This window comes from Pelophylax lessonae (assembly GCF_965119305.1).
Source record: "Pelophylax lessonae genome assembly, chromosome: 7".
NCBI lineage: Eukaryota > Metazoa > Chordata > Amphibia > Anura > Ranidae > Pelophylax > Pelophylax lessonae.
In genome coordinates, this window is record NC_138774.1 from 222,692,389 (window position 1) to 222,709,807 (window position 17,419).

Here is a 17,419-nt window from a genome sequence, read left to right on the forward strand (position 1 = left end):
TGACTGACGAACAATCGGCCGTTCTGTTGACGGCCAACAAAAATTTTATAGCATGCACAACAGATTTTATTTGGCCGAAAAGTCGCAGTCGGTTGTCGGAAGCATCATACTAACAAGCCGACAATCGGCCGACCGGACGTTGGCCGAAAATTTACGGCCAACAATCGGTGTGTGTGTGTACGGGCCTTAAGACTGCAAACTGCAGTCAGGTCGAGACCCAGATGAGGAGACAACGAGCATGCAGATGAGCTTCCCTGACAGTTTTGTGCAGAAATTCTTTGGTTATGCAATTGGTTTGTTGCAGCAGCTGTCCGGGTGGCTGGTCTCTGATGATCTTAGAGGTGAAGATTCTGGATGGTAGAGGTCTGCGGTTGTGAGGCCGGTTGGATGTACTGCCAAATTTTCTAAAACTCCTTTGGAGATGGCTTATGGTAGAGTAATGAACATTCAATTCACGGGCAACCACTCTGATGGACATTCCTGCAGTCAGCATGCCAATTGCAGGCTCTCTTCCAAACTTGCGACCTCTGTAGTATTGTGCTGTGTGATAAATCTGCACATTTTAGAGTGGCCTTTTTCTGTGGCCAACCTAAAGCACACCTGTGCAATAATCGTGCTAATCAGCATCTTGGTATGCCACACTTTTGAGGTGGATGGATTATCTCAGCAAAGAAGTGCTAACACACAGATTTGTGAACAATATTTGAGAGAAATAGGCCTTTTGTGTACATAGAAAAAGTCTCTTAGATCTTTGAGTTCAGCTCATGAAAAATTGGGGCAAAAACAAGTGTGTTGAGTTTATAATTTTGATCAGTATACATATAAGTAACTTGTACACAAAGCACACATTCATACAGGCTGCACTGCTCCAATGGTATGCAGTGGGGCATGCTTTTGTTTCTCTAAACTCCAGTGGTGAGATTTCCCTACTGTAGTTGGTAGCTTCTACTCCTGCTGGTTGGCAGTATCTAAGATATCTCCATCTCATGTTGGACAGTTTCTCTTTACACTTGGTTATATATTCTATATTGAAAGAGATGTGCGGGATTAAAAAAAAATAAACATTCATACTCCGGTGGATGCAGTGTTGATCCGATGCTGCATTTTTCCCCTGCTGGCTCTACAGTGAGAACTGAGTGATCAAAGACCACGGATTGTTCCGTTTTCAAGTCCACTTTGTTCAGAGAGTGGAGACTGTCACTGGCTCTCTGCTCTGCCCCTCCAACGCTCACTGGTGCACCAGACTGAGGAGGAGGTGGGAGTGGCTGGCCCAGGCTCTCAGCAGCACATTGAGCGGCTGAACCATTTCCCGGTCAGGCATCTGGGCAGATTCTGACTTTGGGATCCCTACAGACTTTGGGATCCCTATAGACTTTAGCCCCCTATCAGCTGAATCTGGGTTACAGGAGTGCAAAACCAATTGCATTCTTGTGACCCACAGGAGAAATATGACCATGCTTCTTTTTTAACAAGAATTGTTGGGGAAAGGGGTGGGTACTGTGATGCTTTGTACTTGTGAGCCTGGAAATTCTTCAAAACTAAAAAAGCCAGAGAACGATTCAGAGACAGCATGTCAATGACTTGCTAGCATCTGTGCTAAACTAAATTGAACCCTAAGGAAACCGGCTGAAATGCAGCCCGTGCGTATGGCAGCCGGTTTGAAAGAAGCCGAACAGCTCCCGATCAGTGGCTGAGAGCGCTTACCAGAGTGTTCTGACGGGGGACCGTCCCCCTATCAGAACACAATAGCACAGCGGTTGAGAACGCTGCACTAATATTGGATTGTTTGTACAGCGGCTCTGACCTGAGCTGTCAGGCTTTTTTTCCTTCAACCCAGCATTAGTGTGTACTAGTAGTGTGTATGAAGCTTTAGATGGTGCAAACTCCTTTCCACAAATTTCCACGATTCCAACATCAAAACAGTCACTGCTGATGGGATTCCCCAGTTATTATTGCTAGAAGCTATAGCAGCCGCTAGTGATAATCGCAAGTAAATCCGGTAGGCTGGTTGTACGCAAATTGATCGAAGAATAACGGGGATTTCAAATCCTACACAGGGGACTGTAATCCATCCAGTGATGCATGTCCCGTCATAACCCAAAAACTACCAAAATTACTGCAGTAACTTGACTTTGGCGTGATTGCCTATAGACCTGCCACTATGTTTACCAAAGTAGCAAGGCCTTTCTTTGGTCTCTGGATGCATGCTTATATACTTCTCATATGAGAAGTTTTCAAACTTAATACACAACTTGATGAGTTATTCTCCCATTTATTCACACATCAATGTACCCCTTACATTGTTGAAAAAAAATCACCAAACTCTGTAGGGCTATTGGACACTTGATCACATCCTGAACAGTGTCCCAGAGACCTCTTCATTGGTCTCCTCCTCCTGAGTCTATGGAAGGCCCTAAATGAGTTTTCAGTCAACGGAAAAAAACTGATTCGATGTTGATGGAAGAATCCTCCCTGCTGAGCAATTCGTTTTTTTCTGACAGCAAGGAGACCTACCTGGTATCTGAATAGATTGATCTATATTGCAGACTATAGCCCGAAGCACTGATCGAACAGGGAAAATCCGACAGGGTGTTTGTACAGATATCGATCGGCAGATTTCCTTCTCTACAACCTCCCTGCCCATACATGGATTAAAAATCAGCCAGTCTCTGCAGAACTGGCTAAATTTTGATCCATGTATGGCTGGCTTAACTTTTTGACCCATATTCTCAAGTTATCTCAAGATCATAAAAATCTTGTATCCTCTAGTAAAGTGTTATGGGAGAGCTACAACAATGAGTCTTACTTCATTTTGGAGCTCTAAGGAGAACCAGGCAAAAATCACCCTTCTCAGACTCCTGCAGATGTCCTTGTACTGCCAAGGGTGTCGAGATGTATTTCTGACATTTTGTAAGAGTCACATTTTTGTAAATATTCTTGTCTGTTAGTTTGAGCACATGGCCTGTAAAACACAGGTTCATTCCTACATACTGCAAACAAACGAGGGGACCAGGCACCCAAGTGTTGCTAGAATTGAGGCCATATTTTGGTACATACAGGTTCTATAGCAGCTGTGCTTACCTTCTAGAGATACAGCAGATAAAGTAAGTATTGAACACCTCACTGTTTTTCTAGGTAAATATATTTATAAAGGTGCTATTGACAAGAAGTTTTCACTGCATGTCAGTAACAACCCATGAGATCCATGCATACAAAGAAACCAAAACAAATGTGTTCAGAAATTAATTTATATGTAATAAAATGAAATGACACAGGGAAAAAATATTGAACACGTGACGAAAGGGACGTTTCAAAAAGGCATAGAAAGCCAAGACACCAGCTGAAATCCATTAGTAATTAGAAATCCTACCTCTTGTCAGTGCAAATTAAGTGCTGGTTCAGTCTCAACTGATGGCCTATAAAAAGGTCTATTACCAAGATGCCACACAACAAACATCTCACGAGGGGTAAAGGCAAAGAGCTCTCTCAAGACCTTCACACCCTTTTTGTTGCAAAACATACTGATGGCATGGGTTACAGAAAGATTTCTAAACTTCTGAATGTTCCAGTCAGCACTGTTGGGGCCATAATCCCGGAAGTAGAAAGAACATTGTTTTGCCATAAAACCGATCACGACCAGGTGCTCCTTGCAAGATTTCTGAGGAGTGAAAAGAATTATCAGAAGAGTTGTCCAAGAGCCAAGGACTACTAGTGGAGAGCTTCAGAAAGACCTGGAACAATTGTTTAGAAGAAAACGATTTAATGCACTCAACCGCCATGGCCTGTATGCACGCTCACCACGCAAGACTCCATTGCTGAAGAAAAAGCATGTTAAAGCCCTTTTAAATTTGCTGTACTACATTTAGACAAGCCTGTGAAATACTGGGAGAATAGCATCTGGTCAGATGAGACCAACATTGAACTCTTTGGGATGCCATAATGCACACCATGTTTGGAGGTCACATCACTGCACATCACCCCAAAAACACCATTCCAACAGTGAAGTTTGGAGATGGGAACATTGTGTGGGCTGTTTATACCAAGACATTCTTAATAAAAAAAAAAAAAAAACTGCTGCCATCTACCAAGATGATGAAGATGAAACAAGGGTGGACATTTCAGCAAGACCCAACACAAAGCCAAGGAAACTCTCAATTAGTTTCAAAAAGAGAAAATAAAGCTGATAGAGGGGCCTAGCCAATCAACTGACATCATTCCAATAGAAAACCTATGGGCCAAAATCGCACCTGAGCAATGCATGCGACTGGTTTCTCCATACAGCAGGGGGTCTTGAAGCTGTCATTACCAACAAAGGATTTTGTACCAAGTATTACATTTCATTTAGCATGTTCAATACTTTTTTCCTGTGTCATTCCATTTTATTACACATAACCTAATTTCTTCACTTATTTGTTTTGGTTTCTTTGTATGTATGGATTGTTACTGACGTGGTGAAAATTTCATGTCAATAGCACCTTTAGAAAAAATGTACCCAGAAAAATGGTGCCGTGTTCAATACTTATTTCACCTACTGTGTGTGTGTGTGTGTATATGTGTATATATATATATATATATATATATACATACATACATACATACATACATACATACATACATACATACATACAGTTAAAAAAAAAAAAAAAAATATAAACGCCAGATAACTGGTTAATAATGAGAGTTGCTTTTATACAAAAGTGAATTAAATTTTTTCCTTCTTTTCCTGATAGTGAGCTGGAACGTCTCAGTAACTTAGTTGGGAAACCTTCTGAAAACCATCCACTTCACAATAGCGGCTTGCTTAGCCTCGATCCGGTTCATGATAAGACTCCTCTGTACAGCCAGCTGCTTCAGGCCTACAAGTGGTCTAACAAGGTAAAAAAAAAAGACTTGTGACTGTTGCCATTTGCTGCCAATGTATAAATAAAGGATAGTAGTCCCACAACCCTTTGGAAATCTTACAATTGTAAGAGTAGCAAGTTGCTTTTAAAATAAACTGTGCCATGTAAATGTCATAACTGACTTACCGATTAAGAGAAGGCACCACAAGGTGCCTGCAGACTCCTTTATCACTAGCTAAATCTTCTGTCCACCTGGGTAGCACCTGATCCGTACTCTTTGGTGCACCTGAGCTGAGGCCTTCCCTTTATAACAATTATGAATTAAATTAAAGCTGGACTCCAGGCATATACAGGTCCCTCTCAAAAAATTAGCATATTGTGATAAAGTTCATTATTTTCTGTAATGTACTGATAAACATTAGACTTTCATATATTTTAGATTCATTACATACAACTGAAGTAGTACAAGCCTTTTATTGTTTTAATATTGATGATTTTGGCATACAGCTCATGAAAAACCAAAATTCCTTTCTCAAAAAATTAGCATATTTCATCCGACCAATAAAAAAAAGTGTTTTTAATACAAAAAAAAGTCAACCTTCAAATAATTATGTTCAGTTATGCACTCAATACTTGGTCGGGAATCCTTTTGCAGAAATGACTGCTTCAATGCGGCGTGGCATGGAGGCAATCAGCCTGTGGCACTGCTGAGGTGTTATGGAGGCCCAGGATGCTTCGATAGCAGCCTTGAGCTCATCCAGAGTGTTGGGTCTTGCGTCTCTAAACTTTCTCTCCACAACATCCCACAGATTCTCTATGGGGTTCAGGTCAGGAGAGTTGGCAGGCCAATTGAGCACAGTAATACCATGGTCAGTAAACCATTTACCAGTGGTTTTGGCACTGTGAGCAGGTGCCAGGTCGTGCTGAAAAATGAAATCTTCATCTCCATAAAGCTTTTCAGCAGATGGAAGCATGAAGTGCTCCAAAATCTCCTGATAGCTAGCTGCAATGACCCTGCCCTTGATAAAACACAGTGGACCAACACCAGCAGCTGACATGGCACCCCAGACCCTCACTGACTGTGGGTACTTGACACTGGACTTCAGGCATTTTGGCATTTCCCTCTCCCCAGTCTTCCTCAGGGTCCGGTCACCTCTTCTCGTTGTGCAGCGTTTTCTGCCACACTTTTTCCTTCCCACAGACTTCCCACTGAGGTGCCTTGATACAGCACTCTGGGAACAGCCTATTCGTTCAGAAATGTCTTTCTGTGTCTTACCCTCTTGCTTGAGGGTGTCAATGATGGCCTTCTGGACAGCAGTGAGGTCGGCAGTCTTACCCATGATTGCGGTTTTGAGTAATGAACCAGGCTGGGAGTTTTTAAAAGCCTCAGGAATCTTTTGCAGGTGTTTAGAGTTAATTAGTTGATTCAGATGATTAGGTTAATAGCTCGTTTAGAGAACCTTTTCATGATATGCTAATTTTTTGAGATAGGAATTTTGGGTTTTCATGAGCTGTATGCCAAAATCATCAATATTAAAACAATAAAAGGCTTGCACTACTTCAGTTGTGTGTAATGAATTTAGAATATATGAAAGTCTAATGTTTATCAGTACATTACAGAAAATAATGAACTTTATCACAATATGCAAATTTTTTGAGAGGGACCTGTAGTTAAATACCCAGGTGAAACTCCTATATGAGGGCTGTTTTACCTGTTGGAGGATTTGTATTTCTGTCCATTCTTCCATGTTTACACAGCCCTGCAAGACAAGACAGCCATATTGGTGACCTGACCTTTCTTTACTTCAGTTTAGTAATACAATTAGAGCTTGTTCCTCCCCAGCATATGACTGGATAGAGAAGGAGAAGCAGCAGACTGATGAGCTCATCCCTGCCACTCTGCTCTTCTATCTTATCAGCATGTTCCTTGTTAGCATATAAACAGTGCAGCATAACTGCCTCGGTGTGCTGCTTCTTCCTCTCCAAGTCTGGGCTCTACAGTACATGGAATTTCAAGAGGTTCATATCAAGTCAAATTCAGGGTCTTGACATGTTACTTTTAAAAAATACACCTAAGGCACCTTTCACACTTATGCGACCTAAAAGTCATGCGATTTTTGCCTGGACTCAAAGCAATGCCTGTGTAATATTGAGGTTTATGGTCCTCAAAATACATCAAAGTAGTGCAGGGACTGTTTTGAATTCACTGCGACTTGAAGTCACACAGATATGAACGGTACACGGAAATCATGGAGTACGACTTGTCATGCGACTTTGCAGTCCCAAGTCGCAGGACAAGTCTCACAAGTGTTAAAGGGGCCTAATATGTTTTAATGAACACCTACCTGCATCATTTGGATTGATCTACATGGATTTTAGTGTGTGTGGTTTTTTTTTTTTTTTATGAATATAATTGTGTTTTCGACTTGTACTTCCTCCCGTATTTATTGTTACCTTTTTTGTTAGAGTTTAACTGTTTGGATTACTAGTCAGAGGTTTCTTCCTAATAATAAAAAAACAAAAAATGAATAAAAATACAAACTGCACTTAGTTCTAGATAAATAAAATCAATGTAAGTATAAGAGCTAACAACCGCACTCACAGATATCGGAATACTGCAATACCTAAATTGCTACATACAGTGCATCCGGGAAGTATTCACAGCGCTTCACTTTTTTCCACATTTTTTTAATGTTATTCCAAAATGGATTAAATTCATAATTTATTTTCCTCAAAATTCTACAAACCAAACCCCATAATGACAATGTGAAAGGAGTTTGCTTGAAATATTTGCAAATCCTTTTAAAAATAAAAAATTAAGAAAATCGCATGTACATGAGTATTCACAGCCTTTGCTCAATACTCTGTTGAAGTACATTTTGGCACCAATTACAGCCTCAAGTCTTTTTGAGTATGATGCTACAAGCTTGGCACACCTATTTTTGGGCAGCTTCTTCTATTTTTGTTTGCAGGACCTCTCAAGCTCCATCGGGTTGGATGGGGAGCATCGGCGCACAGATATTTTCAAATCTCTTCAGAGATGTTCACTTGGGTTCAAGTCTGGGCTCTGGCGGGGCCACTGGAGGACATTCACAAAGTTGTCCCGTAGCCACTACTTTGATATCTTGGCATTGTGTTTAGGGCCGTTGTCCTGTTGGAAGATGAACCTTTGTCCCAGTGTGAGGTCCAGAGCGCCCTGGAGCAGGTTTTTATCAAGGATGTGTCTGTAAATTGCTGCATTTATCTTTCCTTCGATCCTGACTAGTCTCCCAGTTCCTTCCCCTGAAAACATCCCCATAGTATGATTCTATCACCTCCATATTTCACTGTAGGGATGGTATTGGCCAGGTGATGAGCGGTGCCTGGATCCTCTAGACATGATGCTTGCCATTCAGGCCAAATACTTCAACCCTTGTTTCTTAAGTCTAGAGAATTTTGTTTCTCATGGTCTGAGAGTCTGTCAGGTGCCTTTTGGCAAACTCCAGGAAGACTGTCATGTGCCTTTTACCGAGGAGTGGCTTCCGTCTGGCCACTCTGCCATACAGGCCTGAATTGTGGAGTGCTGCAGAGACGGTTGTTCTCCTCTCTCCACAGAGAAATGCTGAAGCTCTGTCACAGTGACCATCAGGTTCTTGGTCACCTCCCAGATTAAGGCCCTTTTCTAGTTTGGCCGGGCAGCCCGCTCTAGGAATAGTCCTGGTGGTTCCAAAATTCTTCCATTTAGCGATGATGGACCTTCTGTGCTCATTGGTACCTTAAATGCTGCAGACATTTTTCTGTTCCCTTCCCCAGATCTGTGCCTCGTTACAATCCTGTCTCGGAGGTCTACAAACAATTCCTTGGACTTCACGGCTTGGTTTGTGCTCTGATATGCACTGTCAATGGTTGGACCTTTATAGAGACAGATGTGGGCCTTTCCAAATCATGTCCAATCAACTGAATTTACCACAAGTGGACTCCAATCAAGTTATGGAAACCTCTCAAGGATGGTCAGTGGAAACAGGATACACCTAAGCTCAATTTTGAGTGTCCTGGCAAAAGTTGTGAATACCTATGTACTTGTGATTGTGGTTATTTTTTATTTAGTTATTTTTTTTTAAAAAAATTTGTGAAGATTTCAAACAAACTTCTTTCACATTTTCATTATGGGGTATTGTTTATAGAATTTTAAGGAAAATAAATAATTTAATCAATTTTGGAAAAGGGCTGTAAAAAAACAAAGTGGAAAAAGTAAAGCGTTGTGAATACTTTCCAGATGCACTGTATAAACAATATGTATAGAATTGTATTGTAACCGATCAATGTGATAGTAATAATTTTTACATTTGAATTTATTAAACAAGTCTACATTAAAGAATATGTACACCCAAGATTTCCTATTCCTGATATGTGCCTGCTGTACAATGTACTTGTATGAGAAATTATCCTATTCTCTTTGTGTCACTTCCTATGTGTGAAATCCCTGGTGCTCCTGCCAGTCCCTCTGCTTTCATATTAAAAATTGACCAACCTAAGCAGGAGAGCACAGCATGGTCAGTTCTCTAGCTGTGCCTGCTCTCCTCCAATAATCAGACTTGTCCTGACCCGCCCCACCACTCCCCCACACAGCTATTTACTGGGAAGATTAGTGTGCTATTTCTCCACCCACAGCTCTTATGCAGCTGAGAACAGAGGAAATGTAATCTCTTCTAAAAAAAATGGGAAAAAAAGTTATTTTATTATGTTTTAGTGTTTTATATATTTTTTTATTTCTATACACAAATGTTTTGACTTTTATTTCTATTTGGAACTGAATGGGTTGTTTTACAAGGTGATCATTTACAATCCCTTTTGAAGGCAGTCTAAGGCCCCTTTCACACGGGTTTTCCGATCTGGTCCGCCTGTCAGTTTTTCAGGCAGACCTGATCGGATGCTTCATGCAGCCCTATGGAGCAGCGGATGTCAGCAGAGACATGTCCACTGACACCCGCTGCTATCTGATAAAATCATTTCCGTTAAATCCAGACGGATAGAAACCCTATTTTTCATCCGTCTGGAGGATCGGATGAAAACTGACAGGTGTTCTGTTATCATCCGATTTCCCATAGAGGAGAATGGGGCTCTGACAGCTCACTCTGCACACAGAGCGGAGACTTGAGTTGTCATCCACCTGCTCAGCAGGGATCGACTGATCGATCCCTGCTGAGCAAAACGGAGTCCGCCAGGCACACCGCCCATGTGAAAGGGGCCTAAAGGCAATTTCAAAAAGTGCGTCCACTGGTGAAACTCAGCTTATTGAATCTACTTCACCACCTCCAGTCCCCCAGTCACTACCACATAAACATACTTACCAGAGTTCAAGATGGCTTTAAATCTTGCACAGGAGGGTGGATAGCTTTCTCTGTACAGGATACAATTCACGCTAAAACCCAATGTCGCATATGACAGAAGAAAGAAGGAGCCACATAGTGTAGTAATTTTGCAAGCTTTTATTTAAATCAAAATTGCATAATCACAAAGCAAAGAAGCCATCCGGGCATTAACAAGAAATAACTGCCGTCATCCAAACCACATGATGATGTCACTGCTTGACCACTGCAACACTGAAATAGAGTGAAGGTAGGAGACACAGGCCTCCTGACACTTAGTCTATTACCTCTTCCATTGACAGGAGCTTGCTTTGGCTCTTTTTTTAAAGACCTAGTAAGGTTGCATTACAAGCGAAAGCTGCTTCTCTGCTTTTAACTTAATATAGTTATGGTACAATTGTTCTGTTCATTAAATTGTTGCTCTTTTGCTACTTTTCTGACATTGTCAAGTCACTTTCATAATGGCAGACCTGCAGATCACCTTATGACAAGGTTCCTTGGTCATTCTGATCACATTGAGAAGCAGCATGAGTTGGTGGCCAGTATGCTAAGGCAGACTGCTAGTTTTTTTTATTCCATTCAGAATGGAGCTTTCATCTGTAATGTTCCATAACAATATGTAGGTTAATGTTTCAGTGGCAGGTTTTCTTTAGCATTGAAAAAATGACAACATTTCCCTGTTGCTTATATAAGGAATCAGTCATGTTTACATGTTCTTAAAGCACAAAATTAGAGCTGTCACTTCTAACTAAAGAGTAGTAGTCATTTGCTAAAAATAAAATTCACTGTTCATTGTTCTGACTCATTTTTTAAAGTTTCTGTGAACATATGTGTGCGTAGATTTATGTAATCAGTAAATAAACACTTGTGAGCTGCAATTATTGCGTGAGTGGTACTGTACAGTAAAGAAAACCTCTACTGAGAGAAATATGAAGGCTGCTGTTTCTTCCTAAAATGCTCCTTGTGTCTGTCTTCAGTACCGTGAAACCCTCACCTGGATGAGCATACAGATTTAGGTCCGGTTCACACTGATGCGATGCGGGAAGGCTGCGAACTCGCAGCCTGTTCCCGCATCGCACACGCACCCCCGGCAGTTCACACTGCCATATGCGATACGCTGGGGGTGTCAATGTAATCTTAACGACACCCCCAGTTTGATCGCATATCGCAGTGCGATCGTGCAGCTCGCACAGGATCGGATCGCACAAGTGTGAACTGCTGTGCGATCCGATCCTGATGCGGCTAGAAAAAAGGGTCCTGTGCGTGTTTGGTGCGGCTGCGGTGCGAATTTAGCCATACAAACTGTATGGCTAAACTCGCACCGCACAGCCGATCGCATGTAATGAAGGAGCAGTGCGCTCCGACATTACATGCGAACCCCGCACACGCACAAGTGTGAACCGGGGCTTAAACACTTAAATGAAGTAAGGTCTTCTAAGCTGCATTTGTGTTCAGAATTTTTAAAAGCGCTGACGCCATTGGATCAGTGGAAAGAGTGGCAGCCTCAATCATTGCTCACTGCAGGCTTCCTGTAATTCTAAACTAGGTAGTCCAATGAGGGTGCACAACAGGATCATGTGACTTGTAATATTGTTGGATGACATACTGTTGAATGGATATCTCTGCACTCTGCAGAGATAAGTGCAGTATCCTCACATAGTGGGTTGATTTACTAAAACTGAAGAGTGCAAAATCTGGTGCAGCTGTGCATGGTAGCCAATCAGCTTCTGACTTCAGCTTGTTCAAATAAGCTCTGACAATAAATCCTGGAAGCTGATTGATTTCTGTGCAGAGCTGCACCAGATTTTGCACGCTACAGTTTAAGTAAATCAATCCCTTAGAATTTATTGAAAAACTACAGCAGGGCCAAGTTAGAGACCCACTGTGGTCAGTGTGCAGAAGGGAAACTGCAAGATTGCAGCTATCACTGAAAAAACTGGAAGCTGATTGGTTTCTATGTAGAACTGCACCAGATTTTGCACTGTCTAGTTTTAGTAAATCAACCCCACTTGTCAGTCCTCAACTTCAGTGTTCCACCACCAAAGACACACAGTTACTTACCAGAAACTAAGGTCTTGAATGATAGGAGGTCTTAATTACACCAGGGTACTCCACAGGTAATTAAGACCTCCTATCATTCAAGACCTTAGTTTCAAACGTCCCGGTGGCTCAAAACTCCATTAAAATCAGACCAAATTTTATGCAACATAGAGAACATCGAGAATAAAACAGGAGAACTCCATAGTTTAGCAAGAAAGATATCCCAATTATTTAAAAAGAAAGGTACATGGCAAAAATGGCAGAACACCACTGTTCGGCTCAACGGGGGTGATAACTTCACTGCTGAACTCCGTCTAACACGTTTAGTCTCAACCAACAACTTCATGGCCAGTCTGGGATGATTGGAAAAGGATCACCGCACTCCCTACACCCTGCACACTCCGCCCAACACTTTTTTTGTGTGTTTCTTTTAGATTTATATACTATGCCTTGACACTATTCGTGTATAGTTGGATAATCTTTTTTTAAATTTTTATATATTTGTAGTCGTTTTTTTGAAATCTTTTTATTAAAGTGACAATCTATCTAGTAGGACAGCACAACACATTTTATTCATAGGCCACAATCCATAGGACACAAATGGTATTTCCTAATATTTTACATTTATTGCAGTTACACTTTAATTAATTCATTAGCCCCTCTGCCAGACTTTTTTTTTTTCTCACCAATCCAGCAAGATATCAACTGTGCAGCCTGGTTAGCGCCATGTGTGCTGAGATCTCCATTCAGTCCTCTGGTAGAGTTTCTCTTTAAGGCTTAGATTTGTGGCATCTCTAGCCAATACTTTTTATATAAACACTTTATGTATTTCCTTTATGGATATAGATAAATATCATCCCCATTGGAGAGGTAGCCATATTAGGATCTCTAAACTTTGAAACTAAATGGATCTTCTGGCTGAGGTCCTATAGGCCTCACGGTCTAAATATTGATTGGGACGTTAATGCCTTCATAAATAATGGCAAATTATCTTTATGTATTTTAGTGATGTGCTGATCTTTTCAAAAAAATTCTTTACAATTTTTTAAGTTTGTATATCGTCACTATTGTTCATCATTTGTATCTTTTGTAGCTTGTTTTTTGAATATATATTTTTTTATCTTATCTAATTTGTGTTTATATGATTACTAGGTTTGTGAATGTTACATATTTGCTTAGTGATCTGCTTTTTCCAACCATCAGATGACTCTACCAATGCCCTTTATTAAGGGATTTGGCGATATCACATTCTTCCTATCATTTTCATAAGTTTTAGTCCGTAAGGGCGGGTGAGCTTTTAATACTTACCAGTTTATGTTGCTGTTAATTATTAGCTTAATTGATGTTGCTAGATCCAGCACTGTTATTAATTATTTCTTCTAGCTGGATTTTGTTTTTATTTTTATGGAACGCATTGGTTTTAGTTTACCGGATGTTGTGGTTCTTCCTTTTGAACTCACCTACACTAGTTCCGGTTTGGTGTTATGACATGTCCACCTCTGGAACGTATCTACGTTATTTCTGGTATAATCTCATTACTATTGTTTTGACCAGTGGCGTATTTGCATCATTGATAAATTACAAAGAGAAAGCTGCGCTTGGTTTGCAAGACTAAGAAAAAAATTCAATCATTTGCATAAAGCAAGCTGCTAACACATATGTAGGATGAAAAAATCAATGACCTAAAAAGAAAAAAGGTGTAGCGCTATGCTAATCCAAATAGTCCATAGACAGCACTTGAATGTAGATGTATAGTTCATTAGCACTGTATAGGTTTCAAACCATAAAGATGGCCGCTGCGTCCCGAAGTGTGATGTCACACGTCCAAGTCCCACCCAACGTGTTTCGTCAGCGATGACGTCAGGGGCATGGCTAATGTGCGACCTCACGCTCCTTAAATAGGAACGGAATGAGCGGCTCAATTAGATGGGATATTTCGCTTCTGGGCCGCAGCGCATCTTTGTTTTGAAACCTATACAGCGCTTATGATTCTCTTCAGCGTCCGAAATACTATTACCTCTTTAAAGTTTGACTTTTTGGAACGTACTACTCCTGAGTATTTATCTTCCTTTTGGGGCTCTTTATTTTATGTCTCTGGATATGTGAGCTACATGGAGACAGTATCAGTACAAAAGGGATTGGTGTGTCGATTCTCACAGTAAAGGATATTGGCTGAGTCTATTTTGGTATTTGCATAATTTTCAGTAAAACGAGGCATCATGCCCACCTTCCGGAACACAAGTACGTCACCCTTGGTCATTGCATTGATCCTTTTCTGGGTCCCCGGATTATCGACTTGGCCTGTGGATTATTTGCGTTTATTTCCAGTAAGAAGTACGTCATCTATGGCCGCTGTGCTGATTCTTTTCCAGGTCCCTATTATGTTTAGATTGGTGCTTTACATTTCTGTTTGTTAACATATAACTACAGAATGGGCACGTATGTGACTACGCCTCTGATGACGTCTGTTTATGATGAAACGCGTCAGAGGAGCTAGGTTACTTGACGTCGCCACATTGGATAGTTGGCCATATTGTGGGTTGGAAACACTAGTCCCACTATGAGCAGCTACATGTGCTTTTAATACTCTGTTTGTGACTAATACTGCGCAATGAAGTCCCTTCTTGCTTACTTTTGCATAAATCTTCTGTGAGAGCCTATGTATGGTGGATGTGCCGGCTTACCGAAGATCCTATATGCCATAAATGTAGAGAGATAGATTGAGACATGTCTAAGCTTTACTGACTACTTTTGAGTAGTCCATCCTTTGTAGTAAGGATCAGTGTGAACTTTTCCGTCTGGTGGCGGATCCTTTCCAGCACTTTCCTGTGTGGTTCTGCACCTATTTTTAAAGTTGGACTACAAAATCGTCTTGAGCGCTGCATTTGTGTTTTATATTAATTTTTATGCTCTCTGACCAGGAGAATTGTGTCAGCAGCTTTGGACAATTTTTGCATTTTTACTATATTGTTTGTTTGACCATTAGCGCCGGTGATTTCTTGGTTTTTGCTTTATTTTGAGTTTTGGTTGGAGTAGGTAAGGGTTAAAAACAGCTGTCAGTTTTTGTTATGTCCAGTTGGAGAGATTTCACTTCCCCTTCCTGAGAGACAGCAGAGAGGAAATCCCCTCTTAGACTGGCATAATTTGAGTGAATTTCATCTGGTTTCTAATTTTGTTTTCTAGCAGAAAACATTACTGGTAAAATTGTTGGAAAGTAAGACCTTTTTTTTTTCTTTTTCTTTTTTTCCGCCAATTTTAAGACCCTTTCTTTATGGCTAGAAGAAGGGTTAGAACTTGTCAAGTATGGTGTTGATTTTTCTTCCCTGGGAATATGTGCCCTCACTTGGAGCTGGCTGCGACAGGGTCATGAGGTGAGAGTAACCTTCCCCAATGGGAACACAAGCTACACTAAAATTTTAATAATGCTCACCCTTCTCACTCCATTCAGAACCAACAAAAATTTTTTTTTTGCTGAAATTAGACTTTCTGACCCTGCCATTAAAGTAAAACTATAGGCAAAACTTTTTTTTTTAATTTTTTTTTCATTTTGGATAGAGCAAGGAAGAATTATAACCCCTGTCACATTTTTTTCTGCCATGTGTCCCATTGGGGAAATTTTTCCTCGCTAACAGGAAGTGAGAGAATATCCCTACAAATTAAGGGAATTAAGAAATTCCTACGGTGCTCTGTGGTTCCTCCTGGCAACCTTCACATTTAGGAAATGATTACTAAAAGTGTTGCCTTTCCCAGCGGAGTCAATTTCTTGTGAATTAAGCCACATTCTGGTGGCACATGCAGAGGGCATGGTAGTATTCATTCCCTATTTTTCCAGGTGTGCCTGTTTGGGTCTCTTTAAGCATCTCAAGCACCTCATCTGTTCACATGTTAGAATTGCAATTTTTAATGCTTGTTCTTTTCTTCTGCTTTTTGATCCCGGATTGAGCATGTCATTTGTTTCTTTATAAACCGAGAGTAAGAGTTCTTGTAACTCTTGTGATATCACTTTCTTTTTCCCCGCTTACCGCAGTAATCTGCTAAAACGAGGACGAGTGATTGATTTATTAAAGCAGCGGCGCTGCAAACACAAATTCATCTTCATAGATTGTTCTATCATTTTCCAATCTTTCAAAAGTCTAAATTGAAACTTCCGCTCACTTTGAAAAAAAAAATTTTTTGTGCTGTCGGCGCATAACGTCGGCTGGTGTGTCTAGACATTTCATATTTTATCCGGCATCTATCAGGGGAAGATTACAGCCTGACACAGGCTCATTAGATTGTGAGGATCAGAGAAATGTGCAGATATTAATTGATCATCATTTTTAGCCAGTGCCTCGAGATTAAACACATAAAAGTGCTGTTTTAATAACTGCACCACCTCGACTTGTATTAAATAGCTGATGGTGTACTTAGTAATGTCTGAGTCATTGCGTTAAGGTTGTCTTACTGCAAAATCATTAAAACGATATCTGAACAAATAGCATGTAAATAAAGTTGTATTGCTGTACCTTTTTGTTACATGTTTATAGCTGTTTGATTGTAGGAAGTTTACCGAAAGGGGCTCTTTTTGGGCTTAACTTCTCTGCAACCCAGACATCCCTGTTATTACAGTGGAGTTTACATTTTTTTGTTTTAATGCTCTCTGTTCTCCTTCACATTCAGTATTTTAATGTGGTCCATATTTAATTGGTAAGCACACCTTTCCAGTACTTACTTTCGTTTGGTCCCTGTCCCCTCGCTTAGCAATTCTTTAAGAGCACATGTTTACCTGTCCCTAGGCCATTAATATCTTAGCTGTGTAGCCTTTAAAATCATCCCATTTGAGCCATGCTCTTGCATCGATGGACTACATTCCAATAAAAATTCTGGGTAATTGGCTCACTAATGCTCAGTGCCCAGTGAGAGCACTCCCTTTTTAAAACAAACCTGTGTTTTAAAATGTCTTCACATGTAAATCCCATACCTGTCACTAAATGATTTTTCCCATTTTGTATTTATTTTTTAGACCACTCCCCTTACATGCAGGAACGTCTTCCTATTTTTTTCTCCAGAGCTAGAAAGTCTTTAGTTATGCAGAGACCAGGGCTGATCTCAGCACATTATTGCTATTCCCTGCACTATTCTACTGTGATATCTGGGTTTGTGAAACTGATGGGGAACTATTTTAATAAATAATTTGTATAACATAGAATT

The 17,419-nt window shown here is 40.6% G+C and overlaps 1 protein-coding gene across 1 annotated transcript in view; it reads left to right on the forward strand.

The window, feature by feature from the left end:
* Nucleotides 1-17,419, forward strand: part of MED27 (mediator complex subunit 27) — a 550,125-nt gene that overhangs the window by 17,920 nt on the left and 514,786 nt on the right. The window contains exon 2 of the mRNA XM_082263750.1: nt 4,731-4,875. Coding sequence (XP_082119876.1) covers nt 4,731-4,875 — 145 coding nt within the window. The remainder of the gene's footprint in view (nt 1-4,730; nt 4,876-17,419) is intronic.